This window comes from Plasmodium relictum (genome assembly GCF_900005765.1).
Source record: "Plasmodium relictum strain SGS1 genome assembly, chromosome: 14".
Taxonomy (NCBI): Eukaryota; Apicomplexa; class Aconoidasida; order Haemosporida; family Plasmodiidae; genus Plasmodium; species Plasmodium relictum.
The window spans coordinates 2,205,772-2,231,669 of record NC_041692.1 but is presented as its reverse complement, the minus strand read 5'-3'; the positions used below and the strand labels follow the sequence as shown (position 1 = coordinate 2,231,669).

Here is a 25,898-nt window from a genome sequence, read left to right as displayed (position 1 = left end):
AAAAAAAAAACAAATAAAAAGATATTAAATAATTACAAATAAAATGACACTATAATTATATCCATTATATTTGAAAACTCAATTTCAACATAAAAAAAAAATTCTGTAAAAGAAATTTTAAAAAATAAAATAATATTTTTAATTCTCTAAGTAAATTAGTAAAAAAATATCAAGAATATGGGTTTGGGTAAACTTTATTTAACAACCCTTTGTTATCTGGCCATACATTCTTTTCATCGGCATGTTGAATAAAATGTTTTCTATAAGTTTTATGCTTTTCTTTTTTTATTTTTTTTTTCGTTAGTTTATCAATGTATGAATATCTTCTTCTTAAATATAATGGATCAATAAATCTACTTCTTATTAAGAAAGTTTTCTTTATATTTTCATTTTCGTTAAGTAATTTATATAAAAGATTTTTCGATTTTTCTTTCTCTTCTATTTCTTTTTTATCTTCTATAGATTCTTCTAAACCTAAATTGACATTACAATTTATGTAATAAATTTTTTCTTTGTCTTCTTTTTCATTTCCTTCTTTTTCTCTGCAGATAATCTTTTTGAATTGCATATAATTCTTTGTTTTTGTGAAAATTATTTTTTTATAATTTTCATTATTAATTAACATATTTTCATTTTTTGTTCCTGTTAAATTATTTAACTCATTTTTTTTTGAACTTTCATATATTGAAACATTATTTAAATTATCACAATTCTGATTATTTCTCATTATATTAATACTATGGCTGTTAAAATTGAACCAATTAAATTTTTCATTTGGTAAATTTAATTCTGTTATATTAAAAGACAAATTAAGTGGATATTTATCATAAGGAAAAATTGTTAAATATAATGCAAAGAAATCTTTTAAGCTTTGATTTTCTAAAAATAACTCTTTTGATATTTTTGATAAAAAATTATCAATTAACGTTTTATTTTCAATAATTAAATTGATACATTTCTGTAATTTAATTAAACTGTTGTCAATATTTTTTCTTTTAAATCGAACTGTTTGCATTCTTAAATACTCTTTTAAATTAAAATCTAAATGTAAATATTTTGAGGGAAAATAGTAATTTTGCATACTTTTTCCAACCAGTGGTTTTATCCAATTTTTTTCCCCTGGTAAATTTTGTAAATAACCAAAAATTTTTTTTTTACTTGATTCAATCCCTTTCAAATTCAAAGTTTTAATATCTGTTACATTTTTTATTTGACTTATTAATATCTTAGGTTTACTCATTTTAAAAAAAAAAAAAAAAAAGTAAAAAAAGAATAAAATATAAATTTAAAAATCACAAAAAAAATAACAAAAATAATATTACGATAATACTACTAATAATAAATACTATAAAAAAAAAAATATATATATTCATATTTTAGTTCATTTTTTATATAAAATGCTTACAATTTAAAAAAAGAAAAATATTTAAAATAACGTGCTAAACTAAAATTCATACCATATATAAAAAATCAAAGTTTTAAAATAAAAAAAAAATTATGCACATTTTTTTTAAAAAAATAAAAAAAAAAAAAATTCATTAAAATATAAAAATAATATAACTTTTATGTTTTAATGTAATTTCCACAATTTATATTTTATTTTATTTATTTAAATCATTTCATATTTTAAATTAATACTGCTTTCTTGTAATCCATGTAGCTCTGTTTTCTATAGTATCTTTTTGGATACATATGTGTTATCATGTTCATTTTTTTTCTTTTGTTATATTCACTTTTTGCTTTATGTTTTTCAATTATTTCACTTCATCTGTTTTCCTTTTATTTATTTATTTATCTATCATTTTATTATTTTATTTTATTTTTTTTCAAGTTTTAAATTTTAATTAAATTATATCTTTTTAATTTTTATAATATTTCCTTTTTAGCTTTATAAAATATTGGTTTTCAATTCATTTTTTTTTTTAATATTTGTTATTTTTGTAACTATATAGTTAAAAAATAATTTTTTTTTCAATTGTCCCTTTTTATATTAAGGTCTTTTAATTTTTTCTCATAAATGTTCACATTGTCTTTTATTTTATTTTTTATTTTTTTTTCTGCATATAACAAATTATCAAATTCTTTGTTATATGTTTTTAGGCAAACATTAATTCCCTTTTTAACTTTTAATACATCTTCTTTTTTTATATTATTTTTATTAATATGTGATGTCAACTGCTTATTTACCTCATCTAAGTTTATATCAATATTTTCAATTTTTTTTTTTAAAAGATTATTTTTTTTTTTAATGTCTTCAAAATATACTTCTACATTTATATCTTCAGATAATTTTTTGTATTCCTTTTCAATTTCATCTATTTTTTCTTTTGAATTTTGAGAAAAAAGTTTCAAATTTTTAATATATATATCATTCTCATTGTAAATTAATTCTAAATTTTTATACATAATAAAATCCTTTGAATAAAATTTCAAATCTTTTTCAAGAATTTCTCTAAAAAAACAATAATATATATGTTATTATTACAACAATTATGTAAATTTACATAATTTTTTTTTTTTTTTCTTACTAATACCTTTTTATTTCTAAATCTTTAATATCATTTATTATTGAACAATTTTGATCATTATATATATTTAAATCGTTTTTTATTTCTTTATCACTTAGTTCTAGCTCACTTATTTTTTTTTTTAATGATTTTATTTTACTTATATTTTCTTTTATTCTATCAATGTAATATTTTTTATAATTTTGAAGTACATTCACATGAATTTCATTAATATTTTTAATGTGATCATTATATAAATTTTTTAAATAAATTATTTCATTTCTTTCCATTATCTTATAATTCTCTATCATATCATCTATTTCTTCCTTTTTATCATCTTCAAACTCATTTAAATATTTTGTAAATATTTCTTCTATTTTTCTTATTTTCTGAAATAGTTTAATTAAGCCATATATATTTTAACAAATTTCTGTATTTTATTTTTTTTTTTTTAATTGTCCATTTACTGCTTTAATAAAAACACTAAATACTTGAAAAGTAAATGATACTTAATTAATTGAGTTACTATTATATTTCATTATATTACACTCATTTTAATATAGATTTTTTTTTTTTTTTTTACTCTATTTTTATTTTAGAATTTATATAATTAAAATATAATTATGATACATACATACATATATATATATATATATTATTTAAAATTTATTACTAAATCAAAAGAGATATTTAATTCATTTATCTCATCGAAGTTTTTGTTTTTCAAATTATCTAAATTAATTCTTTGTTCTTCTATGTAATTCATTAAGTTATTCATTGTTTCTTCGTGCTTCTCATCTATCAATTTTTTAAGATCTTCTTTTTCTTTTTCTAATTTTTTTAGCTCTTCCGAATTTTGAAAATTATAAAAAATAGATTTTTTTTTTATTGTAATTTTTTCTTCTTTTACTTTTTTATCATATTCTTCACAACCTTTACTGATTGAATCTATTCTATTTTTTATTTCATTGTATTCTCTTTTAAAACTGTCTAATTCATTATTTTTTTCATCCTTTTAAAAAATAATAATAAATAATTTACAAATGTACTTGTACATATATATATATATATATATATATATATATATATATATTTCTCTTTTTTTTTTTTTTTCACTAACTAATCTTTTTTCTAAAAGATGTTTTTTTTGAATTGTTCTAATCAATTCCTCTTTCTTATTTTTTATTAAATTTTCTAATTCCCCATTTGATAATTTTTTTAAGTTATTGCCTTTATTTTTAACTAATTTATTTTTATTTAGTTTATTTTTATTCATTTACTAAAATTTTTATTTCTATTTTTAAAAAAATTAATTTTTTTTTTAATTTTTAAACTTAAAATAATATCATACTTCTTTTGCTTTTATTACCATATGTTCAATTTGTTTAATTGTAGTATTTTTATTCTTTTAGTTAAACAAGCAATAATTCAAACTAACTTTAATTTATTAAATTCTCTTTTTTTTTTTTTATTTATTATAAAAATTTTTAAATGTAATATTAATAAATATGAAAATATATATAATATTATTTTTATAATATTAAAGCTTGAAGTAAATAATCGCACACATATATTTTGTCTATGAAAAAAAAAAAAAAAATTTTTTTTTATTAGTATTTTACTATTTTAATATATTTCAAAAATTTATGGTGTGAATTAAAAAAATTAGTAGCATGTGTATATATTAAAACAATTTCATTTAAATTTTTTAGTGTATTTTAATTTATTAAATTACTCTAAATAAAATTTTAAGTTATATGCTTTATATTTCACATGTTTTTTAAATATAATTAGAAATAATTGTAGTATTTTATATATATATATATATATATATTTTTTTTTTCCCCATTTCAGGCATGTTATAGAATAGAAAAAAATATATTAAAAAATTTTAAAAATTGAATTTTTTTTTTTTTAATTTTTTCAATTGATATACATATATATATTTTTAGATGCTTCTATTTTTTTTATATTTCCTATTTTAAAAAAAAAGTAAAAGTATATTCTGATGTAAAATATTTGTATATATCTATTTTTTTGAAAATAAAAATATATTTAGATATAAAAGGAAAGGAAAATGGGTCAACTTCATGATAAGCTTGAACGATATGAACCTGATGAACAAACCAAAAATTTATGCACAAATTATATCTATTTCCTTTTTTTTTACAATTCTTATGTTTTAATATTATTTATATATACCTTTTTTACAAATTCTATATCTTCTTTTGGGTATATAATCTTTACATAGTTTATTAGTTGTATGTATTTCTTATTTCATATATATTTAATTATATATGTTTTTTTATAAATTTTTTTTGTAGGTGGCTATTTTTTATGAATCTATATTTTTGTGTATTTCCTGTGTTTTCATTTTTAAGTAAAATAAGAAAAATATATATATATATTACACTTTTTATAAATTCAAAAAACATGAAGAAAAAAATTTAAAGAGATAATTTTATTTTAAAAATTGTTTAAATTATTAAAATAACTTTTTCATTTTTATATATTTAGGAAACTCATATGTGCCTACATTTTTGGTAAAATACAGAGATGCAAATGCTAGTAATAAAGCACTATTAATTTATATATATTTTTATTTTTAGAGATTTTATAATTGGATGCTATTGGTTTCCTGTATAATTTCTATTTTCATTCTAGTTGAAGGGTAACATTTTAGAAATTTATGTACTAATAAATATCATCATATTTATTTATATATATTTTTTTCTATAGAATATTTTTATATAAAAAATTAGATCTTTATTTAATGATTATTTATTCCTTTCTAACAACGTTTAATTTAATATTATGCTGGAATGTTACACAAGTAAAAATCACAATAAAAATTGGGAATTAAAAAATAATACATATGTATTAAAAATAAAATGTATATTTGTGTATTTGTTATATAGAAAATATTCGAAGGAAGAAAAACAGTAGATGATATTTTAGAAACCTTAAGTAATGCTATATTAAACAATAAAAAAGCATTTATAATAAAGTTTCTTTATATATCTAATTTTATCTTCTTTATTTTGTTATTTATATATATAGAATCTAAGGACATTAGTAAAAATAAAAGCACTGATTCAAGTATTAAAAAAGAAGAAAATCAAAAGAAATTTATAGGAAAAGGAAAAACTATAAAAGATTCTAATTATGTTAAAGTATAGAATAACTTTTTTTTTTTTTTTTTTAAGTAGAAATATGAAAAAAAAATAAAATAAATTAAAATAATCCTCTTTAATAAATTGTTGAATGAATTAATTTTATCATGAAATTGTTAATTTGTTTGATTTAATAATATTCTCACGCGTTTTTAATTTGTTTAAAATAAAAAAAAAAGTTTTATATTACTTTATTAAAAATAAAATTTTTTGTAAAATTATTATGTCCAACATATATCTAGGTATACTAATAAAAATATATAAAAATAATGCTCATAAAAATATAGTATATGTATTCTCTATATCATTTTTTTCTCTTTTTTTTTTTTTTTTTTTTGTATTTTTTATTTAATCCATTTTTTTTCAATTTTTTCTAAATTATTTTCTTTTATTGCATTTCGTATTTCTGACATTAATTGATTCATATAATTTACATTGTGTATAGTTAATAAAGTTCCTAATAAATTGTCGCTAATTTTATAAAGAAAATGTAAATAAGCTCTTGAATAGTTTAAGCATGTATAGCAGTCACAATCCTTCTCTAAAGGATTATTATCTAATTTAAAGATGCTTAATTTTATTTTTACATATTCACTTTTTAAAACTCTGCATAACTTTTTTTCTATATCTTTAATATTTTGTACTTTACATAAAAAGTAACCATGTCTTGCTAATCTTGAAGGAATCACACAATCAAAAGTATCTAGTCCTTTTTTTACTCCAAAAAATATATCTCTAATTTGCCCAATTCCTAATAAATGAATTGGCTTTTTTATTTTTATAAAATTCATTGTGCTTTCTATTACACTATACATCATTTCTTTGTTTTTACCTAAGCACCCCCCTATGCATAAACCAAAGAAAGGTAAGCTGCATACGAAATCACAACTTTTTTTCCTCAAATCATTATATATTCCTCCCTGTATTATTCCATATAATGCCTGTTTATTTTTATCTCTTTTTCTCCATTTTTCATTTGTCTTATATTTTTTATTATATATATCATTTAAGTAGTCATGATAATTAGCCATATTGTTTGCTTTATAAAATTCTAGTAGACATCTCAAATACCATCTATGAGATCTGTGCATTGAACGTTCTGTATACTCTTTATTCACATGATAGGGTGTGCATTCATCTAAAACTAAAATAAAATCACTACCTAACAGATATTGGGATTGAATAGAGGTTTCTGGAGATAGTAAACCTATAGAACCATCATGATATGATTTATAAACTGCTCCTCTTTCATTAATTTTTAAAATATATCCATTATTTAATTGATTTGTTTTATTATTGTTACTTTTTTTTTTTTCATTTTTTTTGTTAACTTCATTTTCAGTTGTACTATTTTTTGTTGTTTCATTTTTCATATCTTCAAATTTATTATTACTATTTCTTTTTATTTCATTAGCAACTGATCCATAAGACATACTAAAAATTTGATATCCTCCTGAATCAGTAAGAATAGGATTCTTCCAATTCATAAATTTATGTAAACCTCCTAATTGAAAAATAATATGAGGTTTTGGCTGAATTAATAAATGAAAAGTATTTGATAAAATAATTTGAGTTTTGGAATTTTTTAAAAAATCTATAGGAGTAGATTTCATGCAAGCCTTTGTAGCACAGAACAAAAAATTAGGTGTTTCTATACTACCTCTTGGTGTTTTTATTATTCCTATCCTACTTTTATCATTCTCTTTTTGATTTTCCTTCAAAATGGTAAAATCAAAAAATGGATAATCAAAACAATTATCTTTTAGTATAGTGTAATTTCTATTTATTTCTTCATTTTTATTATTATAATAATATTTTTTTATTTTATTTATATGGTTATCTGTTTTTCTATAAGATAAATAACTTTTTGAAGCATAAATGTTTTGTTTAAAAAGTTTTATAAACATAAATAAACATTTTTCATTTTTTCTTTTTTTTTTCTTAATTTTGTCTTTTATCATTTTTATTTTATTTATTCTCTCTATTCCATTTTCCACATCTTTAATATAATTCTTCTTAGTTCGTATTAATAAAATCTTCTTTAATTTTCTTTCATTTTTCACAACTCGATTCTTAGAACTCAAAATAAAAAAAACATTAAAAAAAATTACAAAAAAAAAGACGTATTTTGACTTTTTCATATAAAAAATGAATTTTTATCTTATACTACATATAAATACATATTTACATATATGATATTTATTCAAAATAATAATTGGGAAATGTTAAAGATAATATAAATTTTATTTGTAAAATAACTTTTTATTTTCTTAAATATGTAATATATACCGGCTATTTTAGACATAAGCCTTTTTTAATATTTTGTATTAAAATTTATAATATTTTCTTTTTATTTTTTTGTTGAGAAGTAATATTTTTCAAAATTAAGAATTTTAAATTGGTGGTAGTAGTAATAATATAAATAATAATTATTATAATAAAAATAATAATTAAATTAACGAAATTAATAACTTTACTTATTTTTATTTTTCAAAACATTTAATGCCTCTTCCTTAGTACTTAGAAAAAACATATTTCCTCTTTTTAAGTAAACTTCTCTATTATTTTTAAGACAATTTAATTCATGTATACTTACATCATTTATATTCTTGTAATTTAGTTTTGCAATTAAATCTGTTTCTTTAGTTAAAGATTTGTTATTTAACATTATTTAGAATATTATGTATTTTTTTAAAATATAATAAAAAATCATAAAACGCAATAAAAAAAAGAAATAAAATAAATAATAATAAAATAAAATATAAAATAAAATATAAATTTTTTTTTATTTTTATGTAATTTTTTTTTTTATAAAATTTGAGAAAAAATTAAGTAATTTAAAAAAAAAAAATTTTCCATAATAAAATTTTATATTTAAAATATGTGTTAATAAATTAAAATAAATAATAAATTTTTTTTTTTTTTTTTTTTGCAATTATATAAATTTTTATATTTTTTTAATTATTTCAAAATAATTTGACGTTTATATTATAAACATATATTTATATGCATATAAAATCATTTATTTTAATGCAAGGGAAAATTAAAAATATACGCATTTTAGTTTAATTATAAAAATTTTTCTCTTTTTTTTTTATTTTATTTCTTTTTTTAAATATTAATATATATTTAATTTTATAAATATGTATAATCATTTAAAATATATTTTATGTGAAGGTTAAGCTAATAATATATTGTGTAAAAGGTCCTCCATTAAATATTATTAAAAACTTTATAGTTTAATTTTTATTCATCTATTTTTCTATATTTCATTTACATTTATTTTAAATATTTTTAAAATATTTTTACCTTTTGATTAAATGTAAAAAAAAAATAATTTTTATTAGTCATTTTTTTAGTGATCTCAAAAGTTCTTATATAAATGTTTAGGATTATAAAAAGAAGTTTATTGTTAATTTCTTTCATGATATGAATTGAAAGAAGATAAAAGAGCTTTTATAAAAAAAAAAAATAAAATAACTGATCTAAAATACCATTTTTTTTTTTTTTTCATGTGTAATTATTTTAAAAGACAATCTTAATTTTTCAAAAGTATTGAATAAAATGTATATAATGTAAACTACATGCTGACTGGAACTTTTTTTTAATGAAAATAAAACCCTCTTTTAATTATTCATTTAATATATATATTTTTTTTTTTTTTTAAATAACGAATGAATTTATTTTAAAAGAAAATTTTTTAAGAAGTGTCTTTTCTATTCCTATTGTTCATGAATTAAGTAGATGCAAGAAAACAATAATTGTGTCAAAATTTGAAATAAAAGTATATAATAAGTAATTCAAGACATGCATATAAATATATGGGTTATACTTTTGCGAAGCGAAAGAAAGGAAATTTAAGTAAAAGAAATTGAATTAAATATACATAAAAAAAGAAAAAAAAAAAATATAAAAAAATTTAAATCAAAGGTGATAGATGAAAACAAAATAAATAATGAGTTATAAATGCATATTTAAATCATTATATTTTATTTTAATAGTAATTATAAATACATTTTTAATAAAATGTGAACTTTGCCAAGATGCAGATATTATCTTAACTAATTTTTGGGATAAAATAAATAATATTAAACATGGGGATGTACTAATCATAAATCTTAAAAATTATTATTGTCCAGCTTGTAATCGATATTTAGAAATATGGAAAAAAGTAGAAAATGATGTTTTATATTTTGAAAAAAGTGTTTCATTATTTGTCTTTGATTGTTCATGCCATTTATTTACTTCCTACTGCAGATATTTTAATGTAACTTATTATCCAACATTTCGATTATTATTTCCTGTATATGAAAAAATAGAAGAGAATAAATATATGCATATTTCACCTTCTGAGGATATAGGAAATAAGACATATAAAGGAAATTTATTATTAGCATATAGAAAAGTTAAAAGGATTGAAAATATTTATAACTTTCAACATATAATGAAAAAGTATTTGTGTAACAACGTGAATTTCAATCATATTAATTTGAAATCTTGCATTTTGGATTTATCTTCTATTAATAAAAACGTATTAGATAATACTTTGGTAGGAGGTATAAATAATAGTAATAGTTCTGAAGAAAATGAAGTAGAAAAATGGAATATAAGAAACAATAAAGAAGATATAAAGCATGATATTATAATTGGATTATTATTTACATTAAAAAAAATTATTTCAATGAAAAATTATATTGATTATTCTACATTAGAACCATATATTAATATATTGAATATAGTATCACTTATATACGAAGATTTAGCAGAATCCTTAAATGAAATTTCAAAAAAATTAAAAGCTTATAAATATCCTATTAGATATGAAGAATGGATCAAATTAGTACAAAACATAAATATTGGTGAATATTACTTAGAGGAAAATAATAATTTCAATTTTAAAATATGTGAGAAAGACTCTTTACTTTGTACATTTTGGTTGCTATATCATAAAATTTCAATATACCGTCTGCAACACGATAAAGAAAACTATAATTTTTATATACAAGTAATAACAAATTATACAAAAAGTTATTTAAATTGTAAAAATTGTATTGAACATTTTTTGAATGCTCAAAAATCATGTTATTATGGATTTTGTAATATTCACTCAGCAGAATCCCTTGTCATTTTTCTCTGGAGAATACATAATGGAGTTACATTAAGAACTATGTATGAGCATATCAGTTTAAATATACAAACAGGTACTGATAATTTGAAAGTAAGTAAATTTCTTAATAAAGATATTGTATTTCCATCAGAAAAGCAATGTGCAAATTGTAGAAATGGACAGGGTTTTACAAAAATTACTTATGATATTATAAAAAAATCAAAAAATATAATTCATAATGATGAATATTTTGATTCCATTGATGCTTTTAATATTAAGAATGTTCTTAAATTCTTAATTAATTTTTATTCTTAAATAATTTTTAAAATATTTCAGTTAAATTGTTGTAATTTTCAAGAATTTTAATATAAAATATATTAAAATTTTCATTATTATTTTTAATTTATGTCAACATGTATATATATATATATATATTTCCTGTAATTATATTAAACAAATGTTCATTCAAATTTTAATTTGTTTCTTTAATCCTTTTTATTTCTATTTCTTTTACTTTTTTATTTTAAATTATATAAGCGAAAAAAAAAGTAAATATGGAAAAATTATTTGCTATATATTTCTTATGAATATAAGTTTTATTTGTATTTTTATATCAAAATGCATATTCCTTAATTTTTTAGTATGATCTATATGCATTTTTAATGACATATTCAATATGTAAACAAAAATGACGAATATATTTTAATATTTGCTATGAATAGTAATATTCATTTACTTATATGCGTATATATATATATATATATATATAAATGTTTTTTTAATTTAAATTGATAACTTTTTTCTTTCTGATATTTTTAATAATTTAAATTATTAAAAAAAAAAAAGTTTTTTTTATATAGTTTTTAATCATATATATATATGTCTAATTAGTTATACTAAAAATAATGTAAACAAGTAAAAAAAAAAAAAAATTTTTACGTAAAAGGGATTACGTATATATTATTTATTTTGTTTAAATTGTATATTAAAAGAACCATCGTTATTTGGATTTTTTTGCACTTCAAAATTATCTAAGGACAAGCCAACTTTTCCTAATAATAAATTACCGAAATCTTTTAATTTACCAACCATTTCTTCTTTTTCTTTATTTAACTGTTGTTCAGCTAATATTTTTAATTTTTTTTGTTTCATTTCATAATTTTTTAATAAAGATGGATCAATTGATATAGCCTTATTTAAATCATTAGATGCATCATTATATTTTTCTAATTGCTCATATGCATTACTTCTCCTTATATATGATTTAACATACTCACTGTTATAATTAATTGACTTATTACAATCTTCAATTACCATATTCCATTTTTTTAATAAAATATTACATGCAGCTCTATTAGAATATAATATGCTTTTTGTACTTTTTTCTTTACACTTTTTTAAAGCTTTATTATAATAAAATATGGCATTTATATAATCAGATTTTTTAAAATAATCATTACCAATTTCTTTTATTTCTTCTACACTTTTGTTATTTAAATCAGTATCCAAATATTTTTCTTCAATTGAATAATTACTTTCACTTTCACCTGAAGAATTTCCATCATAATCTTCTTCATCTTCATCTATTGAAGAGCTTTTTTCATTTTCACTATCATCACTTGCCCTTGATTCATTTTCATATGAACTAAGCTCTTCTGAATTATCTTCATTTGAAGAATTTTCATATGAACTTGAATTTTTTTCTGTATCTTCATTTATGTAATTATCACTATAATAATTTCTTTTACTATTGTTTTTAATTCCATCACAAAACGATTCACTTATAACACTTTTATTTATTTTATTTTCAGTATTATCATTTATAATTTTTATATAATTATTTTCTTTATTTGTTTCAACAGAACCCTTTTCGCTTTCTTTATTATCATTATTATTATTATTATTATTATTATTATTATTATTATTATTATTATTATTATTATTATTATTATTATTATTATTATTATTATTACTATTATTACTATTATTATTATTGCTATCATCATCATATTTTACGTTCCTGTTATTTTGATAAACATTGCTTTTTAAATAATCATTATCATTATTATTCGGTATTTGTTCCTGTGCTAAATTATTTCTCTCATTTATTTTATTATTCAATTCATTAATACATTTTTCTTCCTTTTCATCTATTCTCTTATCTTTTGTGTTTCTTATTTCAACAATACTTTCCATAGTGCTATCACAATTTTTCTCATGAATTTGATTATCTTCCTTTTCACATTCTTTTTTGTATTTAGTTTCATTACACTGATTTATTCTCTCTAAACATTTTTCTTCAATATATTTTTTGTCTTCATCACAAATATTGGGAATATTATTAATGAAATTATTATAATTACCAATAGAAACTTTATGAAAATCTTTATTTGATTTTTTAATTTCATTTTTTAGTTCATCATCTGAGTTTCTTTTTATATTTTTATTTAAATTATTAATTAAATTATAATTTGTATCACTAAATACATTATCATTTGTATCTGTATTTTTATTTATAGTACTTTCATTTTTAGATAAGTTATTCATATATTTTTCATTATTTGTTTCATTTATATTTGAACTTATATCCATTTTATTAAAAGATATATCTATTTTTTCTTTTCTTTTAATCAAATTTTTATTTTCACTTGATAATAAATAACACTTTTCATCAAAAAATATTTCTTCTTTTTTCATAAAATTATTATTTTTTCCTTTTACTATATTTTTTTTTTTTGTATATTTTTTTTCTTTTTTTAAATATAGCCATGTGCCTAAAATTATCAAAAAAAAAAGTAAAATGTAACACAACATTTTTATTTTTTCAATGTTATAATACAATTGTTAAAAATCACCAAAAATTATAAAAAAAAAAAAAAATCAAAAATAATATTTTTATAAATATAAAAAGTATTTATGCCTTTAAGAAAAGAATAAAAATTAAATTTTATATGTTTGTATTTGTGTACTTATAAAATATTTAGGGTTCAAATAAAAATAAAAAAAATTATATATATATATATGTATAATGCAATTAATAAAAAGAATAATACAAATTAAAAAGCAAAAATTAAATATTGCAAATAAGAAAAATGTAATCATTCAATTTCATTGTCTTTAACTATTTTAACTATATAAAAAAAAAAAAATAAAATAATAAAATTAAGAATAATTTATAGAATATTTGTTATAAATCTAATAACTAAAATGAAGTAGCAAAAGTAAAAATTATACTAAAAAAAAAAACGAAAGAAAAAAAAAAAAATATTTTAAATTCAGTAAACTTTTTTATGAAATAAATTTCTTTTTTTTTTTTTTTTTATTGTATCGTGAAATTATTTGTATTTAAATAAATTACAAATATATTTTTTAATTCATTTTTGATTTTAAATAAAATTAAAAGAAAAATATTCTATACAATTTTTCTTTTATATTTTAAATAATTTTGTAGTTTTCAAATAGAAATTTATAATATATTCATTAATAATAATATAAATAACAAAGGAAATAATACAAACTTAGTGACAAAGGATGAATTAAAAAGAATATATCTATTAATATTTAAAAAGTTATGGAATATATATATATATATATATATTTTTTTTTTTTTAATTAAACAGAATTATACATGCTAAAAAATTCTTTGTAATAATTAACAAAAGATAAAAAACCTATTAAAAAAAAAAAAAAAGATGAATATGAAAAAAGATAATAAAGAGAAAATGAAGTTAAAGAATAAAGTGATAGATAAAAGCGAAATGAAAGTGAAAGAGGAAAAAAAAAAAAAAGGAATAAGGAAAAGCCTGATGAAAGATGAAAATTACGATGAATTATTTGATAAAAGTAACAACTTTTTAAATTTTGATAATGTATTATTAGATGTAAGATTGAGAAAATCCTTATTATATTTATTTAAATTCAAGCATCCAACAAAAATTCAGAAATTATCAATTCCACCTATATTAAAAGGAAATGATGTTATTTTAAATTCAAAAACAGGATCAGGTAAAACAATGGCTTATTTAATTCCATCACTTCAAAATTTAATTAAATTAAATCTAAATGAAAAAGAGCATTTAAAATTTTTTTATAAATGTATTATTATATCTCCAACAGAAGAATTATGTTTACAAATCTATGAAGTAGCACAAAAATTATGTATTTATCTTAAAGATATAATATCAATTAATCATAATATAAATAAAAAGTTTTATGAACATCCTACTATATTGGTAAGTACACCAAAAAATTTATGCGATTATATTTTAGAAAAAAAAAAAAAAAACTTAGATGTATTAATGAATTTAAAAATACTAATTATTGATGAAGCTGATGTTTTGCACACTGAAGAATTCAAAAAAATTATGAATAAATTAATAACTTATTTACCAAAAAATTTCTCAAAAAAATATCAAATCATCATGGCATCAGCTACATTAAAAAAAAGTATTATAAAAGAAACAAAACTTTTTTTACATAAACCAATATATTTGAGTATAGAAAATCAAATTGAAAACGTGATTGAAAATAAAGAAAAAAAACAGAAATTTAATGGGAAATCCTTTTATTATATATATGAAGATAATTTAACAAAATACATATATCTATATAACTTAATAAAAGATAAAAAGATTCAATATAAATCTATTATATTTACTAATACTGTGCATGATGCTTATAAAATAAAAATATTTTTAACTTACTTCAATATTTCTTCTTCAATACTTAATCCAAATCATCCTATTTTAATAAGGCAAAACATTATTGTAGCATTTAATAACTCGAAATTTTACTTTTTAATATGTCCTCAATATGAAAAAAATACATTTGAAAACAAAAAAAATAAGAATAATTTAAACGAACAAATTAAATTAAGTGAAGGAAATTATTTAGAAGATAATGATGATACAAATGAGATTGCTTCAAATGATGAAACTAATTCTAATGATAAGATTAATTCAGACGACGAAATTAATTCAGACGATGAAATTAATTCAAATGATGAAATTAATTCAAATGATGAAATTAATTCAAATGATGAAGGTGAATATAATGATGAAAATGAAATTAATAATAAAAATAGTTCACGTAATGAAGAAAAAGATTTTTTATATAGCAGAGGATTAGATTTTTATGGTATAAAATGTGTTGTCAATTTTGATATGCCTTTAGATGAAGAAACATTTTTACATAGAATAGGAAGAACATGCAGATTAAATAATAAAGGAATAATTATTTCTTTTATAAATGAAAACAGTACTTCAGAAAAAGACATTTTACGGAAAATAGTTGATAAAAACATTTGTCTTATGATTAAAAAAGATATGAAATTCATTAATGTAGAAAAATATAGATATAGAGTGGAATCTACTTTAAATAAGTGCACAAATAAAAAAATAAAACTATATGTACAAAAAGAAATATTATATCAATCATTAAAATCGAAACAACTAAAAGAGTTTTTTAATTCACATGCAAATGAAAAAAAAAAAATTAGTAAAATTGTAAGGCAATTTAACAAAACAATTGTACCACAAAAATTAATCAAAGATAGAAATGAAAGTTTATTTTTAAATAAAAATAAAACAAACAGTAAATTAATAAAAAAAAATAATAAAGAACAAATTAAATCGTACGTTTTAAAAAAAAATAGTGGATTTATAATTACTGAGAAAGGGTATGAAGAACAATTAAGTAAAGAACCTGAAACGGAAGTAGCCGATCCATCCAAATTACCACCATTATGCGGAAGAAAATTAAAAAAATATATATATGTAAAATACATTAAAAAAAATAAAAACAAAAATGATAATACCTCTAAAAATAAAAAGCGTAAAAAAATGAACAAAAAATTTCATAAAAAATAAAAAATAAATTACATATTTATTTGTATAAATTAGTAAAATTATAAAACTTCAAAACATATCATAGTTAAAGAAGAATACTACTACAATAAACTATATATGAAAACAATTTATTTTTAGTACACTTTATTCTTAAAAAAAAAAATTCATTATTTAATTTTTTCTCATAATTTTTGTATTTGTTATATATAGATTAATTTTATTTTACTTTTTCTCATAATTTTTGGATTTGCTATATATAGATTTATTTTATTTTGTTTTTTTCATTTTTTTTTTTAATATTATTATAACAGTTTTTAACCTTTAAAAAAAAGAAAAAAGCCAAAAAATTAAATTATTAAAAATTATAAAAACATATAGAAACATAAAAATTTAATAATAATAAATTATCAAAATTTCATATATTTTTTAAAATCATATATCCTGAAAAATTAAAGTTAAATCATGAGCAAAAAAATATATAAAATAAATAAATAAATAAATAAATAAATAAATATATATATATATATATATTTAATGTTGATAAGAATACTGATAAAAGATATTATATACTATAAAATATTTCAAATTAAAGTATTTTTTATGTAATATAAAGAATTTTTTTTAGTTACAGAAAATTTTAATATTTTTTTAAAACATATTTTTAGATAATTCTTCAATATAAGTATTCTTAACATTATTTATTTGTGTTTTAATATTAACATTTTGTTCTAAAAGTTTTAGCAGCTGTACACCAATCTGCGAGTAATTTATCTAATTGTATTACAGTTGCTAATCCACTAGCCATTGTATTGCAAGCCATTGCACCTATCTTTAAAAATTCAATTTGAACAGATTCAGAACCCAAATCATATCTTCTTAAAACATTTGATGAAGTTAATGCAATATCATAAGGGGTATGTCCTTCTGTAATCATCTCATATGCAACATCATGAGCTTTCTTCCATTCACTATTAATACAATGCTTTAATAATTTCTCAATTCTTTCAGGAGAAGGAATATCACATATATTTAAAACATTTTCTTTATTTATAATTTCCAATCCTGCATGAGTAGATTGTAAACAGTTAACAGCTTTTCGTAAATCTCCATCTGCTATAAATAGTAGTGCTTCTAATCCATCATCAGTATATTTTATATTTTCAAGCTCACATATTTTTAATATTCTTTTTAAAACTTGATCATCACTTAACTTGAAATATCTTATAATTGCACACCTACTTTGAAGTGCATCAATTATTTTTTCTGACTGATTGCAAGCTAATGCAAATCTTGTTGTATCAGAATACAACTCCATAATTCTTCTTAAGGATTGTTGAGCTGCAGTTGTCATTGAATCAACCTCATCTAAAATAATAATTTTATGTCTGCCTGGCGGTAAGCTTATAATTTCTTTAGCAAAACTTTTTATTCTGTCTCTTATTACGTTTATTCCTCTATCATCTGATGCGTTTAACTCAAGAACAGCTTTTTTTGCTTGATCTCCCAGCATTTCGCTAGCTAGACATAAAATACTTGTAGTCTTTCCAGTTCCAGGTGCTCCCTTAAGAAATAATAAAATTCAATTAAGAAATAATATTATTAAAATAAAAAAAAGTAAACAAAAAAATAAAAAAAAAATAAAAAAAACACATTTACCAAAAAAGGTATAAACTTTTACATTAAAACAAAACAATAATTTTAAACAATAAAAGAAAAAAAGATTATATAAAGTAACAAATAAAAGTTAAAACATAAAATTTACTAAAAAAATAATTATACATATAAAAAAATATTCAGGAGAAAGATACATACAAAAAAAAAAAAAAAAAAAGTTAGTAAAAAAACATCCTCACGAAGAAACAGATAAAATATAATTAAATATTGTTTTTATATAGAGTAAAATAGTTACAGCTAAAAGCAAATTAGGCATATTTCCTGAATTAATAATACTTTTTAATGTATTTATAACAAAAGGATTTCCTACTACCTCATCTAAATATTCTGGTCTATATTTTTCTATCCATATATCAATATCTCTTTTCAACAATCTATTTTTAAATGATTCTTCCTCCATTTTTATTATAATTTTGTTATAATTTAAATATTTTTTTTTTTATTTTTAAATACATAAATTATAAATGTATGCATAAAAGTATTTTTTTTTTTTTTTGAAGTATCAATAAAAAAATTTTTAATTTTTATAATAAAAAAAAAAAATCTAAAAATGTTTAAAAAATGTAAAATTAAATTCTTTCATAATTTAAGATTGATTTATTCAAATTTTATTTTAAATAAAAAAGAAAAATATATAAGTTATAACTTAATGCTTTATTTTCTTCTTTATTCAAATATATGTACATATATATATATATATTTTATAGATATTTTAATGTCTACATTGTTTTTTTTTTTCTCTAACGAAAATAATCTTTATATTATGCAATATGTATAATTAACATAATCATACATCTTATTAACCAAAAGAATAATATATATTTTAATTTTTATTTATTTATTTTATGATTTCAGTATTTTAAAAAATAAGAATTATTTTAATCAATAAATAAAATGTTTTTTTTGTTTTATTTTTTTTTTTTTTTTTTCCCCATTTAATAGAAAAACTGATAAAATTTTTGTTTCATTTATTTTTAATTGAACAATGCAAAATATCTTTTTATTTACATATATATATTTTACATGTGTTTATTTACCTGTTTTTAATTTATTAGATATATAAAAAGAAAATTAATTTCCCTTACTATTTAATATTAAAAAGATATATTTTTTTTTTAATTTTTCATTGCACAAAAAAGTAAATTTTTATTATAAAAACATATTTTCTAATATTATTAATACGTTTCTTTAAAGAATTCTTTTAATTTTTATGTTTTTTTTTTTTTTTTTTTTGAATTAGATGTTGTGTTTTACACTTTTTTACATCCAAGATTATAATATACATAAATTTAATTCAAATGAAATTGAATGTCTCACATAAAAAATATATATATTTAAAAATATGTTTCAATACAGAGTTCTTTAGATACAAACTCATATTTTTATATAGCAAACTTCCTTTTTTTTTTTTATTTAAATTGATTTACATTTAATAGAAAAGAAAAAGGAGTAAACAAAAAAAATAAATTGAAAATAATATTGAAGAATTAAATAACAGCTAAATTAACAATTAAAAAAAAAAATTAACCAATAACATAATGGGTTAGAGAGGAAATAAATATGTTAATAATGGAATATGTGATTTAACAAGATAAACATAATAATATAGTTAAAATAAAATTGAATATTATTCCCTTTTAATTTTTGTCTTAATTGAAATGAAACATAAGTATTATTTTTAACCATAAGGAATTTTTTGGAAATTGATATAAACCAAAAATATAAATCATATTTAATGTATTAACTAAAATTTAAAGAAAAATATGAAAAATTATATATAATAATACATCGTTTTCCATTTTAATTTTATGTTTAAAACTTACATTTAATATAAAATGATAGTAAAAGCAATGAACAAATGTAATTACAAAAAATTTTAAGTTAAAGAAATAAAACTATTTAATTAAAAAAATATTAAAATATTATAAAAATTAGGATTTATTATAATGTAATAAAGAAAAAAAAAATGCAATTAAAGAGAAATTTTCTGAAAGTTACAAAAATTATATAAAAAAATTATTTCCTAAATTCTTCACAAAATATAGATTTTGTCAAACAGTTTTTATATAATTAATAAAAATGTAATATATTATATTATATTATAATAATAGTACAAATATTTTAAAAAAAAGTAATAAATTTTAATAAGTGAATAAATGTCAAAAGCATATTTTATTCTCTAAAAGTAAAGAAAAAAAGTTTAAAGACCCAAAAAATAAAATACCACCAAAAAATAAATAACTTGTTCTAAAATAGCATCCTTTATAAAATGATAAATACCCTTCACTTGCTATTTCTCTAATAGTTTCTTTTAAATGTTTTCCCTATTATTTTATTAGATATAAAAAATAGATAATATTTTTGAAGTTCATTTTAAGATAATATCTTTTATAAAAAAAAATATTAAATACATTTTAAACTTGCATTTGTTTTTATTTTTGTTTTACATATATCATCTGTCTAGATTTTATAACGTCTATTGGTGTAGTAAGGAACCCAGCTATTCCACCTAAATAATAAAATGTAAATATATATAAATGTAATAAAATATTATTTAATCAAAATGATATGCTTATAAACTTATTATTTCCTTTCTTTTTTTTTAAACCTGCCAAACCACCACACATGGAGGACATAACAGTGGGATATTTATCAGAGAATTTACCAAAATCTTTAAAAAAAAAAATAAAAGATTCAATACATTTTTATTTTTTAATTATTATTATTTTTTTTTAATTACCTTTTTTTGCTTTTTCCTTAAACGTTTCCCATAAAAAAAATTGAATACAATCAAAGGGAATTTCTCTTACTATCATAATTAAATAACTTTTAAATAAATATTTGCCTAAACCTTCTTTTTTTGAAATATCATATATTATATTCATCATAGAATTATTAGAAGATATTTGCATTTTTTGTTTCACTACCTCAAATGGTAATCTATTAAAAAAAAGGAATTATTTTTTTTAAAACCCTTTATATTAGCTAATCTTTTTTTTTTTTTTTTTTCATATACCTCACTATACATGATGTAATTTCTGCTGCACTTGTCGAAATTAGGTATAAGTGACTTTTGTTAATATGTTCATTGTATTCTGTATATAAAAAAAGTATGTATTTATTTAATTAAAAAAATTATCTCAAAATAAATCATTCTTTTTTTTCATTTTTATTTGTTATAAATATATGACTACATTATATTATAAACTAGTTTCTCATTTTAAAAGGTATAGGTTCTAATTATAATTTGTTAATAATTTTACAACATTTTATCATTATAAAAAGATATTTATTTCTAGTTGATAAAAAGAAAACCTTGTAAATAATTTATAATAATATAAATATAAGATTAAAAGTAATTTTATTATTTTAAAAATATAATATTCGATGATATAACTTTATTTTAAATTAATTTTAATTTATTTACTACAATTTCAAATAAATATCTTATTGTCATAAGTGAAAACAATTATATAATATTAAAAATATAAAAAAAAAAAAATACCTGTTAACAATTTTTTAGACAATTCATAAAAACAGTAAAAAAAAGCACTTGCTGGAACAGTACCTATTAGGGTTGGTAAAATTCCACTATATAATTTTTTTGTTTCAAAAATGGAAAAAGAATTTTTAACTTGTGCTTTTGTTTTTAAATTATCAATTGGAAATAACACACTATCAACTACTACACCTGATAAAGCACCTGCTATTAAATTTTCTTTTAAAAAAAAGGAATAAAAAAAAAAAATGAACATAAATAGCCAAAGGAAAATCACTAATTTTTATTAAAAATTTCTTTTTATAAAATTGTATTTTTGTAAAATTGATACTTTTTATAAAGTTTTTATTTTTTTATTAAAAAACTCCTAATCTTATTATATATAGATATTCTTTTTTTTTTTTTTACTTAAATGATCCATATTTATTTGTAAAAAATTGAAAAAAAATCATTTAAAAGGGACTAAAAAAAGTTTATATTTTATTTTTTCCTTCAATAGTTGTAAAATATATTTCTTTCATATAAAAAAAAATAAAAAATATATATTACCTAAAATATATACTACAATATAAATATGGCATTAAAAATATTTTTAATGTTAATATCATTTTTTTATGTTTTTCATATTAAATTTTATCATTCAACAATTTTTTTCTATTTTGAACTTTATGCTAAAAATTTTATGTTAAAAATGATATAAAAAATAATACTATTTCTTTATTTTCTGAATAGCTTTTAAATATTCTACTATATGTTAATTTGTTCTTTTTACATTATTCATGATATATTTTAACATGTTTATATGAATTATTCTATCTTAGTAAGTATTTCAAGATTCTTGATGGAAAATGTAGATTAATCTAACATAATTCTCAATTTTTACCATATTTTTTCCAACTTTTTTTTTTTTTTTTTTTTATTTCAATAGTTCCTTATAGAAAAAAATAAAATAAATAACTTTTTACTTAAATTATCATAAATTAGTAAAAAAAGATAAATCAAATACATGCAATGAAAATCATAGTAAAATTTTACAAAAAGAAATTGAATAAAAAGTGAAATATTGATTTAAAAAAACATTTTTTTTTTAAAAAAAAAGAAAAAAAAGTAAAAAAAAAAAAAAACAAATTTTATCAATCTTAAAAATATACCAATATATAAATAAAAAAAAAAAAAAGTAAAATAAGAATATTAATATTTTCTTTTTTACAAAATGACTTAAGATATTTCGGAAAAAAAAAAAATTTAATAAAATAATTCGTAACTTCAGCATTAATACTTATATAAATATTAAAATTAATAATTTATATGAAACTTCAAATATGTAAAAAAAAAAATGGATAAGAAACTAAAAAGGGGAATTTCATTAATTCGAAAATTTGCTGAAAAATATAAAAATGCCATTTTGCAAACTTTAAAATTAAAATCTAGAAAAACAATTGAAAAAAAAAAGTTAAAAAGAAAGAAAACATTTAAAACCATTGAAAAAAATAGTAACAAAAAATATATAGAAGAAAAAAAAAGAAAACTAGATATTTATTTAATTAATCAAGAAAAGGAATTAGATTTTCAGGAAAATTACGCTTTTTTTAATAAGTTTCATGACAAATCAGATAACATATTTTATAAGAATGAAATTGATAATATTCAAGACCCCTTAAAAGTAAAGACAGAGGAAAAAAAGAACGAAGAACAAACTTTTAACTCAATTAATGACAACTTTCTTAATTCATTGAATTCTCTTCATTTTAAAATTAAACAAGAAATCGAAGAGAATAATGATCTGCTATCAATGAAAGAACTTACTAAAAGTAACAAATATACTGAAGTAGAATCAAAAGAAAAAAATGTTGTTAATTTAAAAAAAATATCTCATGCCAATAAAGATTTAAAAACAATTTTCAAAGAAGAAAAAAATTTCAATGAGAGACAATTAGTTGACTCAAGTAAAAAAATTAAAAAAAGAAAAAAAGATTCCGCACATATACAAAATAGCAATTGTGAAAAGAAAATTAACAATAGTTCCAGTACTGAATTAAATGAAAATTATGAATCTATTTATTTAAAAAAAAAAGATTTAAAGATACTTGAAAATAAAGATGAAACAGAAAATAAAAAAACAATTAGCAACTACAATATAAGCCAAAAAAAGATTATTGATGATATTATACACAAAAATAATGAAATAGTTACAGAAAAAAAAAAAAATGATTTAGTGTTCGGAAAAAATAAATTTGAAAATATAAATGAAATTTTTCAAAAAGTATTAGAAGAAAGTGAATATGATAAAAATAATATAAATGAAATAATTAAGCATAATAATCAAGAAAATTCTGAAAATAATATAATAAACAATGAATACAGTAAGGAAAATGTGAATATATGCGATAATATTTTAAATAAAATAGATGGAACTCGTGTAAATGAGTATTTTAAAGATAAAATAATTTTCCTAGAAAATAAAATTATTTCGGAAGAAAATGATAAAAATTGTAACGATAACGAATATAATTTAAATTACGTAGAGAAAGGCAGATCTAAAGATAACCAAGCAGATATTAACTTTGCTTGTGATCAAAATAACTCAGAAGAAATTAAAAAATATTATAATATATTAACACCATTAAAAGAAGACAATTCTTTCGATTTCTTTTTTAATGAATCATTGGGTACACCATCTATATTTCAAATGTAAATATTATAATTTTTATTAGAATAACTTTATATATTTATCCTTTTTCTTTATATATATAAATTTTTTTTTTTTTTAATATAACAAAAAATGAAGAAAAATATAGCAATTAAAAATTATTATTAATTGCAAAATTTTTGTTTATATTTCATTAAAAAAATTTTTTTTTTTAAATTACTAATATATATATTTATAAAGCTTTAATTATTACATATTTTTGATGAATTATTACACTCTTAATTTTTAAATTAAACAAAAAAAATAAAATATATATATATAATTTTTTTATACATAATATTATGTAATAAATAATATATAAATATCAAATTTGAAAATCTTTAAGATATTATTAGGGAATGCTTTTAATTAAAAGTAATTGCACTATTTTTGATATAGCATATAATGCATAAGCCAGTAAATAAGAAAAGTATTACATATTATAATGTGTAAGTAAAAAAAGAAAATGCCTATATAGAATATTTAAAAATTGTTACGATTTTAGATGAATTGTTTTATTTCGAAATTAGTATTACATATATATATATTTATATTTCTTTTATTTTTTATTTTTATTTTTTTTTAATTATTCCGTATAAATTCTTTGTAAATTATTTAAATAATAACTTTCTATTAAAAAATTCATAGAAGATTCACTATTTTATTACATTATTTAAAAAAATATATTTGATATACTTTTAAATATTTTATATTTACATTTTTTCTGATTCTTCCTGATATGAATCTTCATATGTGTTTGATACTATGAAAATAATTAATATAGTTTTAATTATTATATAATATTTATTTTTTTTTTTTTTATATTAAAAAACGTAGGTTTGTTTTCCTCAAAATATTTTATTAAAAAATGATGAAAAAAGTAAAATTATCTATAGTAATAATTAGATTAATAATATCACCCAAAATAAATTGTAACTCATATATCATATATTTTAAATATAATAACAATATTAAATGGAACGATAATAGTGGAAAATATTTATGATATTATTAATACGTATTAAATATTGCAGTAAGAATAATGAAGACATAATGATACATATATTTCTTAAAAATACAGTTTTAGTTAATAATATAAACAATACGAATATAAGTTGAATGAATAAGTATAAATTCAATATAACAAATGATACTTTTTTTCAATTAAATAATATCTTAATAATATTTTTAAAAAAATAATAGCAATACCATCAACAAAATTTATGTATATATTATAATTTCTTAAATTTCCCAATTTTCTAATTTTGTCTTATATTACTTTCCTTTTCATAATAAAATTTGTAATTTTAACTATCTTATATTTATAAAAAACCAGTAAATTGAAGAAATATATTTATATATAAATCATTAACATTTTCAATTTTTTTCTATAGTTTAGCATC

The 25,898-nt window shown here is 17.6% G+C and overlaps 11 protein-coding genes across 11 annotated transcripts; 4 read left to right on the top strand and 7 right to left on the bottom strand.

The window, feature by feature from the left end:
- Positions 1–169: 169 nt before the first annotated feature.
- PRELSG_1457600 (conserved Plasmodium protein, unknown function) lies at positions 170–1,240 on the bottom strand (the record flags this gene model as incomplete). The annotated part of the gene is made up of 1 exon (XM_028679673.1): positions 170–1,240. The coding sequence occupies one exon, from the start codon at positions 1,238–1,240 to the stop codon at positions 170–172; it is 1,071 nt and encodes a 356-aa protein (XP_028535362.1).
- A 731-nt stretch (positions 1,241–1,971) lies between these two features.
- On the bottom strand, positions 1,972–3,783 carry PRELSG_1457500 (GAS8-like protein, putative; the record flags this gene model as incomplete). The annotated part of the gene is made up of 4 exons (XM_028679672.1): positions 1,972–2,452; positions 2,535–2,896; positions 3,181–3,519; positions 3,628–3,783. 4 exons carry the CDS (start codon positions 3,781–3,783, stop codon positions 1,972–1,974), a joined length of 1,338 nt encoding a protein of 445 aa, XP_028535361.1.
- An 801-nt stretch (positions 3,784–4,584) lies between these two features.
- Positions 4,585–5,686, top strand: PRELSG_1457400 (conserved Plasmodium protein, unknown function; the record flags this gene model as incomplete). Its single annotated transcript, XM_028679671.1, has 7 exons — positions 4,585–4,739; positions 4,832–4,887; positions 5,025–5,050; positions 5,117–5,178; positions 5,247–5,340; positions 5,426–5,474; positions 5,568–5,686. 7 exons carry the CDS (start codon positions 4,585–4,587, stop codon positions 5,684–5,686), a joined length of 561 nt encoding a protein of 186 aa, XP_028535360.1.
- Positions 5,687–6,024: 338 nt separating this feature from the next.
- On the bottom strand, positions 6,025–7,821 carry PRELSG_1457300 (queuine tRNA-ribosyltransferase, putative; the record flags this gene model as incomplete). Its single annotated transcript, XM_028679670.1, has 1 exon — positions 6,025–7,821. The coding sequence occupies one exon, from the start codon at positions 7,819–7,821 to the stop codon at positions 6,025–6,027; it is 1,797 nt and encodes a 598-aa protein (XP_028535359.1).
- A 332-nt stretch (positions 7,822–8,153) lies between these two features.
- On the bottom strand, positions 8,154–8,348 carry PRELSG_1457200 (conserved Plasmodium protein, unknown function; the record flags this gene model as incomplete). Its single annotated transcript, XM_028679669.1, has 1 exon — positions 8,154–8,348. One exon carries the CDS (start codon positions 8,346–8,348, stop codon positions 8,154–8,156), a length of 195 nt encoding a protein of 64 aa, XP_028535358.1.
- Positions 8,349–9,635: 1,287 nt separating this feature from the next.
- On the top strand, positions 9,636–11,102 carry PRELSG_1457100 (conserved Plasmodium protein, unknown function; the record flags this gene model as incomplete). Its single annotated transcript, XM_028679665.1, has 1 exon — positions 9,636–11,102. The coding sequence occupies one exon, from the start codon at positions 9,636–9,638 to the stop codon at positions 11,100–11,102; it is 1,467 nt and encodes a 488-aa protein (XP_028535357.1).
- A 645-nt stretch (positions 11,103–11,747) lies between these two features.
- On the bottom strand, positions 11,748–13,601 carry PRELSG_1457000 (tetratricopeptide repeat protein, putative; the record flags this gene model as incomplete). The annotated part of the gene is made up of 1 exon (XM_028679664.1): positions 11,748–13,601. One exon carries the CDS (start codon positions 13,599–13,601, stop codon positions 11,748–11,750), a length of 1,854 nt encoding a protein of 617 aa, XP_028535356.1.
- Positions 13,602–14,479: 878 nt separating this feature from the next.
- On the top strand, positions 14,480–16,654 carry PRELSG_1456900 (DEAD/DEAH box ATP-dependent RNA helicase, putative; the record flags this gene model as incomplete). The annotated part of the gene is made up of 1 exon (XM_028679663.1): positions 14,480–16,654. One exon carries the CDS (start codon positions 14,480–14,482, stop codon positions 16,652–16,654), a length of 2,175 nt encoding a protein of 724 aa, XP_028535355.1.
- A 694-nt stretch (positions 16,655–17,348) lies between these two features.
- Positions 17,349–18,707, bottom strand: PRELSG_1456800 (replication factor C subunit 4, putative; the record flags this gene model as incomplete). The annotated part of the gene is made up of 2 exons (XM_028679662.1): positions 17,349–18,194; positions 18,543–18,707. The coding sequence occupies 2 exons, from the start codon at positions 18,705–18,707 to the stop codon at positions 17,349–17,351; spliced, it is 1,011 nt and encodes a 336-aa protein (XP_028535354.1).
- Positions 18,708–20,466: 1,759 nt separating this feature from the next.
- PRELSG_1456700 (mitochondrial carrier protein, putative) lies at positions 20,467–22,227 on the bottom strand (the record flags this gene model as incomplete). Its single annotated transcript, XM_028679661.1, has 7 exons — positions 20,467–20,631; positions 20,755–20,816; positions 20,916–20,978; positions 21,048–21,247; positions 21,324–21,402; positions 21,813–22,025; positions 22,215–22,227. The coding sequence occupies 7 exons, from the start codon at positions 22,225–22,227 to the stop codon at positions 20,467–20,469; spliced, it is 795 nt and encodes a 264-aa protein (XP_028535353.1).
- A 915-nt stretch (positions 22,228–23,142) lies between these two features.
- On the top strand, positions 23,143–24,501 carry PRELSG_1456600 (conserved Plasmodium protein, unknown function; the record flags this gene model as incomplete). Its single annotated transcript, XM_028679660.1, has 1 exon — positions 23,143–24,501. One exon carries the CDS (start codon positions 23,143–23,145, stop codon positions 24,499–24,501), a length of 1,359 nt encoding a protein of 452 aa, XP_028535352.1.
- Positions 24,502–25,898: the final 1,397 nt, after the last annotated feature.